This window comes from Gymnodraco acuticeps, unplaced genomic scaffold (genome assembly GCF_902827175.1).
Source record: "Gymnodraco acuticeps unplaced genomic scaffold, fGymAcu1.1, whole genome shotgun sequence".
NCBI classification, from domain to species: Eukaryota; Metazoa; Chordata; class Actinopteri; order Perciformes; family Bathydraconidae; genus Gymnodraco; species Gymnodraco acuticeps.
Genome location: NW_022990299.1, coordinates 1172734 through 1193780, shown reverse-complemented (window position 1 = coordinate 1193780; position 21047 = coordinate 1172734). Strand labels below are relative to the sequence as shown.

General features: G+C 40.5%; 1 protein-coding gene and 1 non-coding gene across 5 annotated transcripts in view; one reads left to right on the top strand and one right to left on the bottom strand.

Moving 5' to 3' along the window:
* Positions 1-813: 813 nt before the first annotated feature.
* On the bottom strand, positions 814-885 carry trnaw-cca. Its single transcript has one exon. It is a non-coding gene; the product is annotated as a tRNA-Trp (tRNA).
* Positions 886-2213: 1328 nt separating this feature from the next.
* The window catches only part of pard3aa (par-3 family cell polarity regulator alpha, a), a 318714-nt gene continuing 299880 nt past the window's right edge, over positions 2214-21047 (top strand). For all 4 annotated transcript variants that reach the window (XM_034222612.1, XM_034222611.1, XM_034222610.1 and 1 more), the window contains exon 1: positions 2214-2555. In XM_034222612.1, coding sequence (XP_034078503.1) covers positions 2436-2555 — 120 coding nt within the window. In that variant the 5' untranslated portion in view covers positions 2214-2435. The remainder of the gene's footprint in view (positions 2556-21047) is intronic.

Here is a 21047-nt window from a genome sequence, read left to right as displayed (position 1 = left end):
AATAACAAAGCTCACACTGCTACCATGGCATGGTGCAATTTCTTTTTGGATCAAAATGTTACTAGGAATATAAGTTACTTTCCTTGTTACATTTCTGTAATTCCTTCAACCAGTAAACAGGCGCATCTTTGCCATGACATACTTCACTTAATTTCAGATCTGCTTATAATTTCCTAACAACTGGCTCTTCTTTTACCTCTCTTTCGTCCAGTACTATGAATTACATATTTAAATTCAAAACAACCTTCACAGCAGGTCCTGAGCCCCAGTGAAGCTCTTCATTTCCACCATTGTCTCCTCCTCCATGCATTCCTGATGTGCAGTGGACAAACTACAATGCAGGCCCGGGAATCATTTAACCATAGCAGTTTCAGATAAATAACTGAATTGTTCATTTAGGAAACTTATTATTGTCCTATATAAGAAACTCTCAAATATATCAGATTCATTCAGCAACTGGTATCTTACCATTTATTTGAGTTAACATAAAAAACACTGAGGGTTTGTGTGTTGGTTTTAACAAAAATCCCACATTGATAGTAATATGAATATAAAATGGTAGTCACCAGGAGTGAAGTATGATATCACTGGTAAGCCTCAAAAAGAGGAACTCTTTCAACCTGATATACTGTATGTGTCACTCCATGTTGACAACCACTCCCTTCCCTTGCACATTTGTATCATACTCCCTCTACTGACACAAATAAGAAAAACACTCACCATAAAGAGCAACAATGGAGAGTTTGATGACCTAAATGTATATTTATTCACCTTTGCCTTCCTGGGGTAATACACCAATAAATTCCTAATGCTTGACCCTGACGTGATTTGAACACGCAACCTTCTGATCTGGAGTCAGACGCGCTACCGTTGCGCCACAGAGTCAGGATGTTAGACGAAGTGGCATTTTCCATCACATTGTATCCAGCAATGACTCCTGGGATAACAAATCAATATGAAGATACATCGTTTGGTTATAGTGTTAGCTTGAGAGCAAGAAGCGAGGGTATTAATGCAGACAGATTTTGAGCAGTGATAATATAGTTTTGAAAAGAGGTTGTCCCTATTGCACTGGTGTTCATGTTCACTCAATTGGACTACATGAGAACATAAAGAGTAAGAGCTGCAGGGAATGAGTGAAGCGCAGAAAGGTTGCAGCTTTTATCCGTGAATTGGGTCATATTGTAGATCCAGCCTTAGGCTTATCTCTCCTTTTGCACTGCAGTTCAATAATTTAGTCATAACATTAATATATGCTTTGCTATCAGTGGCATAAGTGCAGGTCTCAGCAGCTTCATCTGAGTGAGAATATGACTCCTATAACTTATTCTGCTAGAGAGTTAAGCTCATTTGCTCTGTCTCATTCATTTAAACTCAACATCAGTGTGTATGTCCAACACCCAGGCAGCACAGATAGATCAAAACGAAGTGTGGTAACAACAAGCGTAATACTTGTTGCAATAGATCTGCAGTAATTGCTCTGAGTTGGAACCCAAAGGTTTTCCGATATTTACCTAACCATAAACTCACAGATCTGCATCTGATAAGATAGTGTTTGACACCACAGGAATCCCAAATGAAATGCTTTTATAAAAGGTAGATATCAGGACTGAATCTGTCTTTTATAGTGTCATATGCTTTGATAGTAGGCTATACCAACTAAGCATGCAACTTGCCCAAGGGCCCCATGTCCTTACAGATCCCAACGAGTTGCAAAAAAATTCTAAAACATGATTTCAAACTCAATGTAATATAGCAACGCAAAGGAACACTACTACTTGTCTTTTTGGCACAAAATGTGTTGGAGAAATGTGTGTTAGGGGACCCTTTTGCAGGTTAATCCAGCCCTAGCCACATACATTTTTAAGGACCCCATAAAGTTGCATTCTCTGGCTCTCACATTTGAATTAAAGTCACCAACACAACTAGAAATAAAAAGGTGGTAATGCAGTCAAAGTGGCTATTAATCATGAAATCAACAACAATATGTTCCTAATCTCTCTATTGTATACGATTTCCATATTATACCAGTGGGAAGAAAACATTGCAAATCCAAGTGTTACGCAACCTTCTATGATAAGAAAGCAAGTAATTGGACTTTCGATGGGTTTGCCTCCAACCTGCATTGTGTTGGCTGCTGCTGGAAACATTCTTAGAGCCTGCTCTGACATGTGGGCGCGCGCTCGCAGTGTCAGTGCAGTGGTGCGCTCTAGCTGGATTGTTGGGAACTTTGTGCAAGTGAGTCAACACGGCACACAGGGAGGACGCCACCCAGCCCCGCCGCTGGATCTACTGCTGGGCTTCTCCTCGGAGGACACAAAGACAACTACTTTTCGACTTCTTATCGACAACTGTGGATCTAGTTTTCGCGCACCGGGGATGTTTATTGTCGTCTTTAAGCTGCTTTTTCCTCATTGGAATTAACGCAGCGGAAAATGAAAGTGACGGTGTGTTTCGGGAGGACCCGGGTGGTCGTTCCGTGTGGAGATGGGAATATAAAAGTCGAAAGCCTTATCGAACAAGCGGCTATGAGGTATAAGAAGGCGATCGCAAAGGTAAGCTCCTTTCCCACACAGCCCTGCCCCGGTGTGCTGTTGTAGCACGCTGTATCCACACCGGAGCCTCAACATGGCGCTTTCCACGGGCTAAGGAAGAGACAGAAGGTGGGCAGAGGAGAGCCAGCGGCTGTCCCCTTAGAATCGGAGCCAGTTGGGACCCCCAGGGGGGCCCTTGTGGAAACAAAGTGGGAAGCTTGTCATTGTTATCACAAAGGAGATGCCAAATCGTGATTACTTTATTCGTGGTAGTTCACTGTTTCCTCCACAAGGAATCAAAAAGTTGTGAAGCTAAAGAGCTCTCCTTCTGGTCTCTTGTGTGTCTGTTTGGCTGGCCATCCAAAACGTTCAGGAAACACTGGAACTGTTCCCTTTAGTTGTGTTGGCAGGGAAGTGAGTTCATACAGTGGAGCAATGAGGATGGAATGGAACCGCGGTTTGTGTGTAAGTGTGCCAAAGTGAAAGCAGTACTACTGCTTTTTAGAATGGCACAGTAAAGGCGTGTGTGCAACCAGACAAAAAATAAATACTATATGTTTTAACACATAGTTAACTCTCTACTACACACATTATCCAAGGACTATTAGATTGCAATTTACTATAGTGTAGTTCCACTGTTAGACACTACACTCACATGTGTAATCTCTGTGTGCATTTATGTCTCTCTACCAACACACAGTTAATCACTTTTATGTAAAACATGGTAATAGCTAGGCCAATGGAGTAACCACCATGACCGTGTAACATGGCTTTGCACTCATTACTCTTTGCAATTACATGGTGAAAAAAAGTCAAAACGTTCATTCAAGTTTCATCTCTTAAATGACGTGTGAAACCCCTGTGCCAAATTTGAATCACCCCGGCTAGGACCCTGATTACTTTTCCCTTTGTGGGATTATAGTGGCTGCCCATTCAATGACTAATGAATTAATTAAAGCTTGGTACTGGTCCCAAGGTTAGTGACAGCATTTTCCTCTTTGCCAGTCAGTGGTATAACCATTGGAGTTATGTTAATGCTGTTTTAACTTTGTAAAACCTTAAATAACAGACTATTTAGATAGAACTTGCTTGTGTAATGAGCAATACACGTTCTTCCCTCTGGTATACGCTCACATCACTGTACACTCAGCTCCATAGTGACAGATGAAATACTTTCAACTTCCTGGATGGCCTCGGTAGTAGATTTCACAACTGATGGCAAACAGTGACGAAGTAGGTCAACATCAACACCCATTCTTAAAGAGCACTTCCTCCCATACACACTATGAATCACATTCCCACACACACACACACACACACACACACACACACACACACACACACACACACACACACACACACACACACACACACACACACATTTGCTCCTCTGTTTACCAGTGCTTGATGATTTCCCTTGGTTCAGCAGAATGGAGGCGACTGGCCCATTGATCCATGCAGTGGCACTGTAAATGTAGATGTGTAGTCTTCCCCTCTGGAGAACACTTGGCGCTGGGTCAACAATAACTGTAACACAGAACAGCCGAGACCTTTGGACTACATGAAGGTGCAATCGCACATGGGTCACTTCAGTTGTATAATCATCCTGCAGCTGACAGCAACACAGCATTGCTTTGACACTTAACTATGGCTGCTTTTACAATGCAACAAAAATCACAAGCGTTGTGTACTTTTGCCATAAAAACAGAACATAAAACATGCATAATTCATCCAAGACAGCAGTAAGGTTGGTTGATTCAGCTTTAGCAAGGACAGAGGAACACATGAAAAGAGAAAGAGGCATCTGTCACATTTTCAGAAGCCTTTGATTGCAAAAGCCCATTCTGCAACTGAAGAGTGCTTCAGAACAAGTGGCACACAGAAGTGTAGGCAGTACTGGTGAATGTGTGGGAAATTGGTGGCAGGATAGAATTGCTATGGAGATCTGAAGGCCTTGTTGAATGCAGCTTATGTTCTTAGATTGTTTTAATAAGGGAAGGACCATGTTTTGTGTCTGCACCTGAGTTACATTTTTGAAACCTAACCAAAGTCCACCACAATTCAGTTGAACCGCATCAAACAGGTTAGCTGTAAAAGCAATTGGAGAGGAAATCAGGATGAATCTCTTTTGTTGCTGTCATAACATCGCAATTATGTCTTGATTTATCTGGAGAAAAACTGTTTAGAGAAACACTTCCCACACTTCCTGCTTTACATTACCTCTTCAAATACTTCATGTCCGCCTCTTCTTTACCTTTCTCCTCTACAGAGTGCCACAGTGACGTAAATAAACCTATCGATCATAAATCTATCGATTAGATTTATAATTCGAAAATTATAAAAGTAGGGTAGACATGTGGAGATTATCCGACTGAACAAAACGTGATCCGTCTCTTAAATGTGTGTCAACCACAGACCTTATTTCGAGCTATTTTCCAAAGTCCTATGGAGAAATTGCATTGCTTTTTTGTCGAAGGAACCCATGCGCAGCTTGCTTCCGTGTTTTAGCACTCTATACTGGCCTCTGAGTACATTCTGCCTGGTGCTTATGTCCTTATCTACCCCTTCATTATGTATGAATCATCAAAGATATATGTTGCATGTATTGCTGTGGCAAGTATGTGATACTTAGTTGGCTGTAATATCAGTGATCTGTGACATTAGAAGTATTGTCTGCTCTGAATCAGCTGTGTTATCACAAGCTGTGCTGGTGTACCTGATCTCCTCTGGGGACGCTGAGGCCTTTTGTCACAGTCTGAGTGGGGCCAGGAAGCACGCATCAATTAGCCACTCAAGCACCATTAACTCCAGAGTCAATCTGGTCTACAGTGTGCACAGTCATGAAGGATTAATGCTAAATTGCTTTTCAAGCTTCTCATCCTGATTTGCTGCTCCCAAGACTGTTGTTTTCAGCACATTGCCAGTCAAGTGTTTACCACATTTTCAGCCATGTAAGCTAAACCAATATGAGGATGTTATTTTGTGTGCTTTCCCTTTGGCATACAAAACAACACATGGATGAGACAGGGAGGTTCAGATCCTGAACTGTCTGGTTTCACATCTGGCACACCGTTGGAGACATAAAACTAAAGAATACTCAAACATTCTGTCTCTGGATCCATAATTTGTGGCTCTTTGAAGAGCTGCATCTCTAGATCTTATTTGTCTCCTATACTTTCCCACAGTTACTCCACCTAAATGGAGGCTTAGGCCTTAAAGCACATAATTAGCCTTTTTTCCTCAAAGAATTCCACAAATTCAGGATTGCAGACATGTCATAGCAAAGTCAAGTTGTTCAAATAAACAGTTGCAGAATATCCTTAGGGGAGATGGCTAAACAAAAACAAAGTCCCATATTTCTATACTGCTCCTTTTTAATGATATGCTTCATATAGGCTAACTGCAGAATATGAGCATGTGTCCTGTGGTTCATGGATGTACAAAGACAAGTCTGATATCCTCGTGGATTCATCTTCTTATTATAGACACATGCATTTCTAAACATTTGGTCTACCTATGTTGTAAATGTATTATCTTTTCAATTTACACACGGCATCTATTGCACGTCTGTCCGTCCTGGGAGAGGGATCCCTCCTCTGTTGCTCTCCCTGAGGTTTCTCTCATTTTCACTTTAAACTGTGGGTTTTCTCTGGAAGTTTTTCCTTGTACGATGTGAGGGTCTAAGGACAGAGGGTCTAAGGACAGAGGGTGTCGTATTGTCATACTGATATTCTGTACAAATTGTGAAGGCCACTGAGACAAATGTAACATTTGTGATATTGGGCTATATAAATAAACATTGATTGATTGAAGTCTCTGATGTATTGATGTTTTTATCTTTATAGCACAAACAGATGCATGTGACATCAAGGAAAACATGGTGAAAGGCTAGTGGTTGACCTAAAGTGACTTTGTCCAATGTGGAAATATTGGCAATAACTGTTAAAATAAAGTAGGTATTATTTGATTTACCATGAATAAATGTATTGATCAAACATCCACTAGGATTTCATGTAGAAATGGGTTGATGAATATGTTCTTATAATATCTTATGATTGTTATGAGGCATTATCTATTTACAAGTGAGTATGACTGGACTTATACAGAGCTTTAAACAGATTAAAATGCAATTTAAGTATGTTAATCATGCATTATAGTCATGGGTGCCAGAGAGAGTGTTACTGTCAAATGTTTTGAGCCCTTATGAGAACCAGATGGCAGCATCATACACAACAGGAATTGATTTATTAGCTGAGGGGTGTTGACCAATAACTAATCAGTAAATGTTTTTGTACGGCTTCTTGGAACGACAACATGAACACACTGACTTGACACCTAGCAGGCCCATTGCTGACCCATTTCCCAAGGCTCCTTGTCAGATCAAGGCAAATTGGCTGTTGAGTTACTTTTAGTTCTGCTGATGAGCAACAAACACAGTGTTGGAAATTCAGAGCCTTTAGCAATGTTTGAGAACTCAGGATATACGCTCTTCTGCTGCAGGGCAACATTATACAACTCAGCATTTGTGTGGGACACAAGCACCAAAGTGTTGTGGATTGAGTGAAAAATAGGACACCCTCCAACATATATTTGTTTTTGTCCGGGCATTTTCACAAAAGGAATAATGTTGCCATGTAGACAGTTTGACCTGTCCAAAATAGGGAATTGCTTCCAAATAAAACACCACTTCTCTCCTCTGCCTGCACTAAAACTATAGTTTTGAATCTTCATCTATGCTCAGGTAACAGCCATCTTTGCTGCACTGATCCACAACACAAAGAGAAAGAGGGAAGTGGCAATGAAAGGGTTGTCACTGCTCATTAGCTCACTACACTCAGTGGCTCAGTGCTTATGTAATGGAGAGAAGCTGCTGTATATGAGCAGGATTATTACAGTAGTTGAAGGTAATTAGGGTATTATCATGTGAGTGGAGAGTACAAGGCGGAGCTGTATATCTTCTGTAGGATGATGGGATGTATTGTGATTGATGTTAACTGAGCAGGAGTAGGTCGGTTCATCTGTGGTCAAGCAGCAGAGATTTTTTAAGAGCTCATCTCTACCACAGCCGGGAACAAAGTAGAGAAAGAATAATGTGGACTCAATAACCTCTCTAGTTGTGATCTCCGCTGGCTTTCCTTCAGTTTCCTATCCTTTGGTTTTTTTCGCCTCTTGTATATTCATCTTTCTTTCTTCCTTTCTTCTTCCAGCCGACTGGGCAGTGTCCTTGTTTCGTGCTAACTCCTTCCAGCGGAATTGTTGCCAGCCAGTCTATGACTTAAACATCTCACAACCTCCAATATCACGAGTTGAAGTTTGCCCAAGCAGCCGGAAAATGTATTTAGTACTCCTGGCCTGCACGGTACCCCCTTCAATGTGTCTACTGAGATCAAAGACAGTGGTTTACTCAACCTTTAGCATGTTCTTTAAAACTAGCATGTTCGAAATCCAAATGTATATGCTTTATGCAATGTCAAAAATCTGCAGCAACATGTACTGTACTGTTCGCATGATAGAGATTATACAATGCAAATAGCCTGTCATTTCACATAGAGGCTGCTAACAGCCTGTTTATTGTAGTACAGTGGTGACAGTAAATAGAGGAGCAGACTGGTAGTTAAATACTGGTCTAAAAGAGATCTTGAAGTTCTAATTCAAAATAAGTATAGTTCAACATTGGAGAAAAATATGCAGCGCAGTCTATAAGTAGCCGAGCAGTGACGTGTATCTTTTTGTTATTTTAATGCTCGACGAAGCAAATATACAGAGACTATGAGGTGGAAGTGGCCTGACTGGTTTTTGGATCACAGTATTTTCATTCATGTTGGATAAAAAGAGAAGGGCTGTTCGACAATGAAGCACAATGATCATAAACATATAGTAAAGGGGATGTGTTAAATGGCCAGATATTGAGATATTCTTGACTGTTAAAGTAAGCCACTTGACCTCTAAATAAGCAAGAAGTAGTTCTGGCCGCAGTGCAGGCCCGACAGAGCAAGATATCAAGTGTCTGATATCTGTGGGTTGTCTCTGCAAAGGACTTGTAACCAAATATGACATTGTTTTAAAGTGTGTTTCATTATCCAATTCGAATTTTGGGCAACATTTACCAAAATTGTTTACATAACGCCCGTCCCATGTAACTTACCATGTATTGAGACAAATAAATGCCTTAATTAAAGCTGAAAGGGGCTTGGTTTGGTTCTTCAGACTTTGGTCGATACACATCAATGGTTTTACTTTGGGTCAATGTAGAGGTGGATTTGGAAGCATTTCTGTACAACCTGTCTGGCTGAACAACCGTCTGGCGAGCTTTCCTACTCACATGGACAGCCCCAAGGACAATGACACCACACTGAGGTTCTTATCTTTCTCAAACAGATGACTTTAGGGCTTCCCTGCTGGCTAGCTTTCATCTCAGGTATGTACACACAGGTGCTGATACAGTATATGGTATATTTGCATACAAGGACTTGTGACTACAGAGATCAAAACATCCGCTATACTCTGGATGCTGAACCGAAAGCATTGACCCAGTGTGTGTCTTTGCTGGCTAAACACAGCATTGCAAGCCGGCCACATGCCATTATGGTAACTGCCAAAGTCTGACTATGTCATAGCCATGCCAAGCCATTGCGTGATCAGTTTCCCAGCAACATATAGCAGTGTTGGGTCATTCAGGGTCAGTTTCTGTTGTCACTGCTGATGTGGTTTTTGTAGTTGATTTTTTGGTATGCTGTGTTTATCCACTGCCCTTGGAGCTAAATAATAGAAATTCCTCTTGTTGTCAAACCGTCTACATATTAAGCAGGGATAATACACCATTCGGCAATAAGTTCATGGTTAATTAGTGTGTATTTAGGCATATGATTGATTGTTTTTTCTTTCCTATGAGATAACGTGGCTCCCTTCAGACATAGTTCTTGTTGGTTTGACCATGCTGACATATCAAACACAAGGTCCAGATAGCATCTAGTTTGTGTTTCTTCTATCCCAGCCACAGCCTTGTGAATGGTCCTTTTTGTTATCTTAACCCACTGGTTAAGATAATCCGGCTAATCATTAGCCTGAACCGTTAGAAGCAAAACAATGGCAGCAATTTACTGCACTTGATGTCGCATGACTTAGCCCTGCTTTTGTGTTGTAAGGCTTGTCTTTATAGATTCAGGAATGTTAGACTTAGAGATGGTATTGAGAGGTTCCAAAATGCCCTTGCTTTTTCACATGTGTATTCAATAACTGTTGGTGTGCCAATGATTGTTGCAGCTTCCTACTTATCATTGACAAAAGAAAAGTCTGTTCATATTGAGCCCAACATGATTTCAACCCCCAAACTTCTGATCTGAAGGCAGACACACACGCACGCACACGCACGCACGCACACGCACGCACGCTCACACATTGTGCCACATGGTCGCAGTCGTAGCTCTAACGCTTCTGTTTGTTATCACAGATTAGTCATCAGAAGATAATGGGTTTGCTTTGGGAAAGGTTAGCATTAAGCTCCTTTCATGTAATTCTGGTGACCTGGCTGGTAGCTGATGGGTCACATTTGGGAGGAATTAGTTTCACCACAGCCAATGAGACACAGTAGAACATGGCAGAAAGGGTGGTAATCTTTTGTTACACGAAACCCTCCTGCAGTTTATGGTTTTAGAGAAGCTGCTCATCAGAGGCGTTGTTTCTTTGGCCATATTGCTATTGCATTGCTGCATTCGAAAAGATAATTAATTTTTTTAAATATTTTGTTGGGCAAGTTGCTGCAGGACTGTTAATGGAAAGCTGAGAAAATATAAATCCACTTCTCTCAGTACTGTCGAACCACCCTCTCTACATTCTGATGTGTTTGCATTTGCAATATACCTTCATAAAGAAACATTTACACATTGTTTAGCTTCTGTTACCATTGGATTTAGTTGGAAGATGGACTACATAACCTATATTGTTTTTGTAGATATAGTCAAATGGAAAGTATGACAAGGTGACAAGCTGTTAAAAGAAATGTATTTCAAGCAGAAAGGGCCAACATTATGCTTGCTAATGCTGCTAAGATGGAAAAGCACTTTCAACCATCCGAACACGTTCTTAAAAGCTGTCCTGACAGCTTCCACTGTCTACACTTTGCACGTCTTAACATGGGGCCGCCCTGTTTCTGCTCTTAAAATACACACAGAAATTACTTGCCCATTCAATTATGGTATACAGTAGGCTGCTGTAACTCCACTTTTTCTCAGGACAAGCTTCCCAAACTTTGCTTTGTGAATCGGAGAAGCTTTTCCCAAGCTTTTATAGATTAAAGTTAGAATTATACAATCTTTTCTCAGAGGCAGAGCTGTTCTGGAGGCAGAATTAATCCAATCGGTTTACTTCAACTTCAATAGGAGAAGGCAGCCAAGGAAACACAGCTTTGTTGTCTGTCAAACTTAAATGGTATGGGAAAATAAGAATATTTTTGTATAGGGTCAGTTAGGGTAACTGGTCAGTTTGGCTTTAATTATTCTCTGCCAGAAAATAAATAACACTCTTCATCAACATCTAACTCAACAATCAAGAATATTTCTGCCCTCACAGCAGTTTGCCTGTTTGAAGAAAAAACACACTCCAACTTACCCTTGTTTTAAGAGCTGTATGACAATGGTTTGATGGTTCATATGACATGCTTGATTGATCACTGTGTCAAGGAAGTGGTTGGGTTTCCATTAACAACCCAAATGCTTCTTTCTGTATGGTGTTGAGTGTTGTACACATGTGTTTCACTTACCCATTAATAAGTATTGTTCCAAATATTAACATAGTTGGGTAATTGACAAGGACAATATGTGGATTTATTTAATTAGTAAGTAATTTGTATAAGACTTAATCAGAGTTTGTTTTGTTTTGAGTACAGTAGCCTTCTGGAGAGCCTTGGGTTGCTCATCTTGTTTTTCTCATCCCACCTCTCAGTGAAATGACTATTCCTGCCTCCAGCTTTATCCAACTGTGAGCAAGTTGTAGCAAAGGCCAACTATGTGGTTTGCGGTGTTTCGACATGCAGGCCACGTCAGGCTCTCTTGGGTGTGATCCGCTGTTTTGTCAACAGCTTATTTCGGTGGCCACCACGAAGATTGCAGTCAAAGCAAACTCATTACTGAAGCACAAGCATGGGGTGCTTGTCAAAGATTAAGATAATACCTTTAAAAGATTGTCTTTCAGAGGAATCACCTGATACATGTCTTATATAGGCTTTTTTCCCCATCATGCATGAATGGGGAGATGTTCTGCAAAGACCCTTTCCTGTTATGATGTGTTATGATGAGTAGCTATGTGGGTTTTAGCACAATTTATTTCTTTGTTGCTGCTATACTCTATTATTACATCTTAAATTATTGTTAATTGCTGTGTCTGTACAAAGAAAAGTGACACATTACAAAATGTGAATGTATGGTAATAAATCGCTAATAATTATTGGATCTTCCATTAGCTGGTCAGATATAAGCACAGTTCATAGTACTTGTGTGTAGATATAAAGGGCCTATATTAAATATTGCCGTTTTGTAAGAGACATTGTGAATTACGGAGCCCGCGAGGGGACATGGAGAAGAAGAACAATTTTTTTTTTGCGATATCTCGCAATACTTTTGCGAGATCTCGCAAAACCCCTTTGCGAGATCTCGCAATACTTTTCATTTAGTACTTCCTGGTCAGTTCGGCTGCTACGGCAACACAGAAACCACAACAATGGAGTGGTTCATCGATTTTACTTTGAGCTTGGCCTTAAATATAAAGATATAACATCAGTGCTTGGCAATAGCCACGGGTTTCACACATAGACTGTATATATAAAAGGGTTTCACATAAGTGAAGACACCTCAAGAGAACACTCAGAGCGAGGGGACATGCACGTTCCTCTGAGCTGAGTTATTGACAGATTCGAATTTCGCGGATAAATAACTCATGAACATAACGTTGTAAAAATACAAACAACATGACTTTACAATCATATCAAGGTAGACAACGAGCTACAGAGTCGTTTTTATCAGAACAGTTCGATACGCGCCGTCATCCGAGCTAAACATCAATAATTGGTCACAATCTGCAGCTGGAGGAGGGAGAGGAGTGCTTAGGGACCGTCTACAAACTGCAACGGGGTTTTGCGAGATCTCGCAAAACATTTTATTTTTTTCAAATAATTTTTTCATTCTTCTCCATGTCCCCTAGGGGGCTCCGTAGTGAATGGGGAACATTAAGTGATTTAATGAGGACAAATAAAAATAAAAAAATCATTCGAAAAGCTTATTACTCCACATATATTTTTTTAATTCCTTTTTAAAATTAGACATTATTTTAAAATTATCTTTTTCTTTCATGGCAAGAATGGCACAGGTGGAACTAATAACTTTAACGATGGGCCCATACCATTTAGCTCTTTCAGGCCCTTCTTTGGGACCATGTCCACAAGGAGTAGTAGGATACAGCTAAACGGGATGTAGCCCACTCATTTAGACAAATATCTACACCTGTGAGTTTCCTGCCTCGACATAGGCCTATCATGTTTCCTGCAAAAAGGAATATATATATTTTATTTTTTGTGTTACTGGCCAGCATATAAATGTAAGTCTATCATTTAATTTTTCTTAGATACAGATACATTTGTATCTGCAGGCTATCTGACTCTTTGCTAAGTGTTGACTTTCTTCCATAGCTAGCTAACCTAAATGCTAACGTTTTAGCTGTAAACTAGCTGCCTGTTAATGAGCTAAAAAGCTACTCTGAGTCTTAGTTCGGGGATAACTCTTAATGTGTTTTACACTGTAAACCACCTCTTACACACTCCACATAATAACTTTTTATTTATTTATAACATTTGAACAACAAAACACTTTCTGTATTAGCTAAGCCTTTGTTACAGAGACTGTTTCACTTCTAAGGCTGCTTCTCAGGTCGACTATTTTCATTTCCTCGCTCCTCGGTCCTCGGTCTCACCGGAAGTTGATTTGCCTGCGCCATCTTGAGTACCGTCCCATGACTCTTATTTCTGCCGGAGGACCGAGGATCGAGGAGCGAGGAGCGATCATGGAGGAGCGATAACCGAGGAACCACCAGACCATCCTCCGATGAAATCCTCAGATACTCACCCCGCCCCTTACTGTGTATCGCTCACTGATTGGACGAAGCAGTGCATGCACTGATCTGATGCTTCTTGACATGAGAGCAATACCCCAGCGGAGTGAAGAAAATACATGAACCTCACGGGACTCACTCCTCAGTTTATACTGTGTTTTGTTTCAATTCATGTATCATTTAGTTACAAATATGTGATATATCTGAACAACAAAGTGGTCAAACATTTTTTTATTCATTTATTGGAAACATTTTCATGATCGCTTTTTTCGTTTTACATTTTCATTTATTGTCATTTCCATTCGGTCATTCATTACGTACTATTTAAAATATGAATTTGCTCCACACAAACAAACAAAGTGTGCAGTCAAATGAATGTTAATCTAACTGGGTTTTAAGAATGGCGTTTATCTTTTTTGAGAATGACTTCTTATTTTATTTCATGTATTTGGATCTACAACAGATGATACTAATGTTTATGTCAGTAAATGTGTACTAACAGAGGCGGGGGTGTTTGTGGAAATAACGGGTACAGAGCTGGCTGCTGCCAGACGAACAGCTGTGCAGCGTCATCACAAACGGACGTCGCTTCACGTGACGCTCCGGAGGAAAGGACGTCCCATTGCTCTTAAAACTAATTTCCCTGCTTCTCGTGGTTTCCTTGCGTCCCTCCATGCTTCCCTGGTGGGAGGGACTAAACGCAGGGAAACGACGCAAATGAGGGAAGCAAGGATTTCATTTAATCGACCTGAGAAGCAGCCCAAGGCTACTTCACACGCTTTTGCTGCAGGTCTATTTAACCACTTGGACAACACATTTTCTCTTTTCTGTTTTGTCTTTTTCATAATATAATTTGTGTCTGCATGACAACCTTCTCCTCTGTAGAAAAGGTCAACAAGTGAGTCTTTCCATGTTTATGTTAAATTTGTCTTTCTGAATCCTCTTACATCTATTGTGGTTTTTAACCCCATGAACAGTTTTATGTAAGTCAAAATGAATTGTCTTTGACTGTGAGGGGCTCACAACAAAGCATAATGATTCTGTGTATATTCCCAATTATCGGTTGGCTAGCTTATGCATACATTATATCGTCTAAACATGAAAAGCCTGAAAAATGTGGATGTGGGCTGCTTCATAAACTGTAGTAGCCCTTTATAAATTGAGTGCCTTGCTAAGAAAATACTTAAAGAGCCTGTGACACGAGTTTCCCCCATCATCCAAACCCATCAATTTGAGTAAATATTGTCCCCTTGAAAACCGTTACTGAACTGATTTTGGATATTTGTACTTTGATAACCATTAATCTGCCCTTCAATGTTGACCATTTTCTGGATCTTCTCGGGGATTCTTCAAGTCCCGCCAAATGATGTGTGACGTCATTGCGGGCACAGCGCTCCAGCTGCACGGTTCAGGATCCCAGCATCTGCATGTAAACGCACGATGGCGCACACAGCAGCAAGCTCAGACAGCGATGACAGTTTAATTTTGAACGTGTCTGAGAGCTCATATGAGGCTGAAGGATCGGTTTATGTTGTATCTGTTAGAAGTTTAGGAATTAGGTGCGTCAATATGGGCGATCATACGGTCATGTAGCCAGTGGTGGAATGGGACTAAAAATCATCCCGGGACTCTCGACCGGCCCACTTCGGTACCGCTAGTAAGTTGTCAACGGGGGGAGTGGGGGATGTCAGGGGCTGTAGATAGTAAATGTAAATATGTAAATATTTGTGTCACTGCATCCTGGTAAAATACAAATATAATGCAATGTCTGTGTCTTTGACATTAGCGCTGCCAGCCACCTGTGCCCTGTACTACGAAGCCAGTTCAACAGACCCTGGATATGTTTGAGTAGCAAACAAACTAACAACAACAAACTAACAAACGAGATCTCGCTAAGCGGTCCTACGACGCTGGTTATCAACTCGGTAAATCAAGCCAGGGTTTCTCTCACCAGCTGAGAGCGCGTTCACGTCTAAGACACGAGTGGATCTGACTTTAATTACGTTTGACTCGAGTGTTTCGTCAACATAATGTGTTGCTTAAAATAATACTTCTGCATACAGTGTGTGACACTGTAAGTGTTGCACGGCCAGATACGGCTGGAGAAGCTGACTCAGATAAGGAAATATATGATATATTATATGATCGATGATCTGATTGATGATGTAATATGAATGATAAGTGCGACACGTCGGCGTCTTCTCTGCATACGGCAGTTTAAACTGTATTTCCTTTATCCTGTAATATGATTTGAGAGATTTAAACTCCGCACACTGAGTTGATCTCTTTTCTATAGATGCCGGAGGCGGGCAGCGTCAGGTAAAACAAGTTATTTAGCCTTCCCAAACCTGAGCCTCACGCGCCGCCTATGGGGGATGTGCTAGTGACTATCCGACCGGCCCACTTCGGTACCGGCCCATCGGGATTCGTCCCGATGGCCAGTCCGCCACTGCACCCAGCCCACGTAAACTGTCAACGGGGGGAGCCTCGCTGCGGGGAAACGGTGGACCTAGTGTCCCGATCGGAGTGGGAATAATAATAATCCGTGCATTTTATCCATTAATTTCCCCAACATTGTGGTGAAAAAACCACACGTTTAATCCATGTTGGTGTACTCCAACTACAAAAAGCATCGGTTTGTTTTCTCATCAGGAAATGCAGACCGGCACAAACAAACGATTTTTAATCATCATTCTCACGATCATTTAATGTATCATATGTTCGCCGAATTGACATGAAAGCACTAATAAATGTAGTTTCATCCACTTGAGTTTACAACTACAAAAATAATCGATTTGTTTTTATATCACATCCTACGGGAGGAAATTCAGCAGCTCTCACTACCGATTTGTAATCCTAATGTAATCATCATCTTCACCACGATCATTTCTGTTTATGTTCGCCGAATTGACATCAAAGCACTGACAAATATGAATATACTGTAGTCAACTTCATTAAAACGTTATTAACGTGCCTAAACTCAGTAATTCACCATTTCTACGCATGACAACACACTTTGTCCGTGTTTGGCTCTCTCGCCGCACAGTGAAGCGTTCCCGCATTGACGTCACTTCCGGCTTCTCCCAAAACTTCATGAGTCGAAGGAATTTCCCCGCGATGTTCGAAATTATTGATATTTAACGGAACGGTATCGCTTTTTCTTTTTTAAACTGACGGTTCGAGATGACTAGTAGCCCAATATTTCATTGCACAACAGTTGTTGGGATGCTGTCACAGGCTCTTTAAGTGGGTCAAATGTTTGGAAAAACAGAGCTTGAGAAGAAGTACAGTGCTACTACCACACACTAGGTAGGATAATACAAACGATAATTAGTTGTTAAATGATTTATGTGGGGTTCTGTTCTTTTTTTGGAAGGATTATAATGACTTGATTGTGCAATGTAAGAGTTGAAAAAGCACTATCAAAATGGTCCTGCGGCTTTGTCTGTCATTGGCTTTTGATCCTACTAATGCACTCTGGGTCATTGAACCCTCCAGCACATGAACACACAAAGTCTTTTCTTTCAATGGATAAAGTAAATAAGCATGGTTGTGTATAGTCTGTAGCTGCACTAAGCTTTTATCAAACACTGTTCAACCTACATTTTGATTTCATTAGATGAGCTGCCTTGAAGGATGGACTAAATTTAAAGAGCCTTTACTAATTCAGTGTCTGTGTAGCATCATGGTAATTTGGTCCTAATCTCCAATATACAAGTATACTTGCAGTACACTAAAATACTAACTAGTGATCTGGGGCCTCATTTATAAAGGGATATACGCTCAAAAAATTGCGTACGCCAGTTTCTACGCAATGTTTGCGATTTATAAAATACTAACTTGACGGGAAACCGTGCGGTCCTCCACGCAAACTCGAACCCATGCGTACGCACTAAGCACAACAACGGGAGAGACGAGAAACTGTGACACCGTTGGCAGAAGGAAGAATGGAGAGAAATATGTGGAAATAATACCATAAACAAAATGTTACCTCTCATTTATCATATGAAGAATTCATTTTCAAACATTGATTAAAGCCAATCTTAAAATGATTAAACAAACGCCTGTTTGAGACTCCTCAGTGCACACAAAAACATAACTTGGAGAAATAAATAAATACGCATATGTTATTTAAAACCACCTCGAATATGTTGTGTTAATGTTATGAAATGTTTTCTCATAAATGATGCGGTTTTGCATTTCTATAGGTTGTACGAGCATGGTTTTATATACTACCATGTTTAATCATGTTTTATGCCGTTTGCTAAGACTTGATAAGTCGCTCATAAAACACAGGAGGTATGGAAACTAAGAACACCATATGTGGTAAATTGTACAGCTAATATAACACAACACATTAGTTGTATTTCCTTTAACTGGTGGATATAGAGTTGCTGCAGTGGAGACGCTGTGCACAGCTGATCGACAGCTGGGACACAAACCACCAAATACAAACAAATAATTCAGATCCAGTCGTCATGACTCCACTCCGGAGGGATTCCCCGATCATTTCTTAGTTTCTCATCAAGGGGGTGTCTCCTGTCCCCGTTACAAACACACTGCCTGAGGAAGGTTAGGCTATGTGTATTTTTTTTGTCATTAACCTTTTTCGGACCACTTATTTATTTATTTTGGTGACGATCCGACCTCCATGCTGCTACTCTGGTTCAAACGGCATCCACCAAACAATATGATTTATCTCGACCTCCCCAAAATAACCAAAATCTGACACGGTGTGAGATGTCTTTTTTAGCTGTTCTGTCGTCATTTCCTGCTATCAGAATGAATGAATGGGCATTTCTTTGACTATTTATAGGCAAATATGGGCGTTACGTGAAGCCCGCAAAAGCTGCACCGCATTTCGAGTCGATTGTGATTTATAAAGGGAAACCGGCGTAGGAAGTGCTGTACGCACTTTCCTCGCCGGTACGCAATGTTTGGTGAATCGGAAAATGTCGGAACATTTCTGTACCTATTTTTTGGATTTCTACTACGTAAGCAACCTTCCCACGTGAATGCTACGCACGGCGTTATAAATGAGGCCCCTGACCATATCAATGATCCAGGCTACATCAGGACCTAATGCGTTTTTTATTATGTGTGTTGAGACTCACAAACTAGAGTAAGGGAAGGAAAACATCTTATTCCAAGATATTTTTCAACCCTGATTTTAACTTTAAAGTAGGTTTGACTTTAGGACATTACAGCATTCATTTTTTATTCGGTATTCATTATCAGTAGAGCTCAATTATTTCATGCTGGTAGAAACAGCAGTTCCCGGAAATATAATTCATCCTGATTAATTTACCAATATTCAAAAATAGCATTGTGTCAAAAAGACGTGGCTATTGTCCTTTAAAGCACACATGTATTGATCTTCTATAATTACTAGGGATGCACGATATTGGTTTTTTGAAACCGATACCGATAACTTCCTGCTTCTCAAGACCGATACTGATACCGATAACCGATAATAATATAATATATATTAAATGTACCTGTAGTTTTTGCACACCTGGTGGTAAAAAAAAGACTAGTAGTGAGCAAATGACAAAACAAAGCCAAGAACAGTTTTGACTCTCGTCAAGCGCCATCATTTCTATGATGAAGTTAGAGATCGTTTTAGCCCTGGGGTCGTCTCTGGCAAACTTCTTGCCTTTTTCAAAAGCCTCATCGATAGGTAAAAGCCCCGGTGCCTTTGCAGCTGGCTTTGGATTCGCCACTAGTTTAGCAGCGCAGGCGTCTTCGTACGCTTTTAACACACCATCGTAGCGATGGCGATGTTTCAGGTGACTAATCAGGTTGGAAGTATTATAGCTCGTTGCCTTTTTCCCTCCTCGTGGAACTTCTGCATTTGTTAATACAAATAGCAAGCGAACTATCTAACTCTGAAACTTTGAAATAGTCCCATACTACCGGCGACATGTTTGATTACTGTCCTCGCTTCACGGCCGCACACCATTTACGTCACAGCCAGGCATGAGTTAGGGAGCGCTGGATTTGTGAAGAACTCCCCTCTTCCTAAACCACTAATACCACAGTACTGGCAAAACGGGAGGAGCCGAGTAAAAAACAAGCGCCCCTCATCCCAATCCACCCACACCGCAGTATTCTTTCTTTTTTTTACCCAAAAAATATATTGTATATTATCGGGGCTATTAATACTGTTATCGGGTTTATCGGGATGACGTCATAATTCCTAATATCGGACCGATAATTATCGGGCCGATAATTATCGTGCACCACTAATAATTACCCTATTGAACCATTCCCTACCGGTCTGGAATCTATTATGTTGTCAATTTAAATTGTTGTTCTTCTGTCAAGCTGAGGGCAATTTTTCATTTCCTTTGCTAAATAACCGTGTAATCTCTCCTCCCTGTGATAGATAATCTTCCTTTAATTTCCATTTTTGCCTTATTTGTCTTAGTAACTACAAAGTGATAAAAGTGATACACAAGTTTGCTTTGCTAAATTGGATTCCTGTCTTTGTGAAGTTGATTAACTCAACGGAAAGGTTTCGACAGGTTTTGTGATCTGGAGCTTAAAGTATTCAAAATCAAAGCTAGGACTTCCCTTTCTGGGAATTCTCTCTTAATAGTTCTCAGGGCACTGTTTCAAGTGCGTTAGTGGAAGTGTACGAGTGTAGTCAGGAGTTAGTGTGGTTTAACCCTAAGTAATTATATTTTAGCATCGAAATATTAAACCAGTTGAGGCCTGAAATTGGTTGTTGCCGAGTGATATTGAATATGTTCACTTCTCACTTTGGAAAACTAGCTGACAATTGCTAAACCACTCTTTCTCTGCTCATTTTCTAGACATGCACACATCTAGTTTCAGTTTGCTGATGCCATTTATCTTTTTTGTTTTGCTCTCACTTTATGTACTGCTATTCAACCTTGGCTGTATCTTCATTGTGCATGGCTTATTGAGTAAGTGAACTAGTCCTTTATTGCTCTTCCAAAAGGACAGTGAAGTGATTGCAGCCCAAGGCTACAGAGGTTTTCACAAGAAATAATTCCGAGATGACTCAGTCTTTTTGTCATGCTGATGGCGATGCCTTTGATCTGATTTGACAAGCACCCAGAGGAGCAATAGCATGATGAATGGTTTGTTGTTTGTCTCATGGACACCTAAGTAGAGCCACATCAAACTCAAAGAAACAGCCTCCTCCTGACACTGCTTTGCTGCACGGATGGCACCTCTGGAAAGGCTGATATCTGACTGCAATCTTGGTGCTCTGAAAGATTTATAATACTAGTGATTTCAAGTTGTTTGATTGATGATGTTTTGGTGTGTTGGTTTTATACTTTTATGTTTGCGAGATGAAAGCATGCAGCAGGTACATGCTTTTTCTTCTTTTTGGCACATTTCATTTGAAAATTAAAATGTTTCCTTTTTATACTGTATATATAA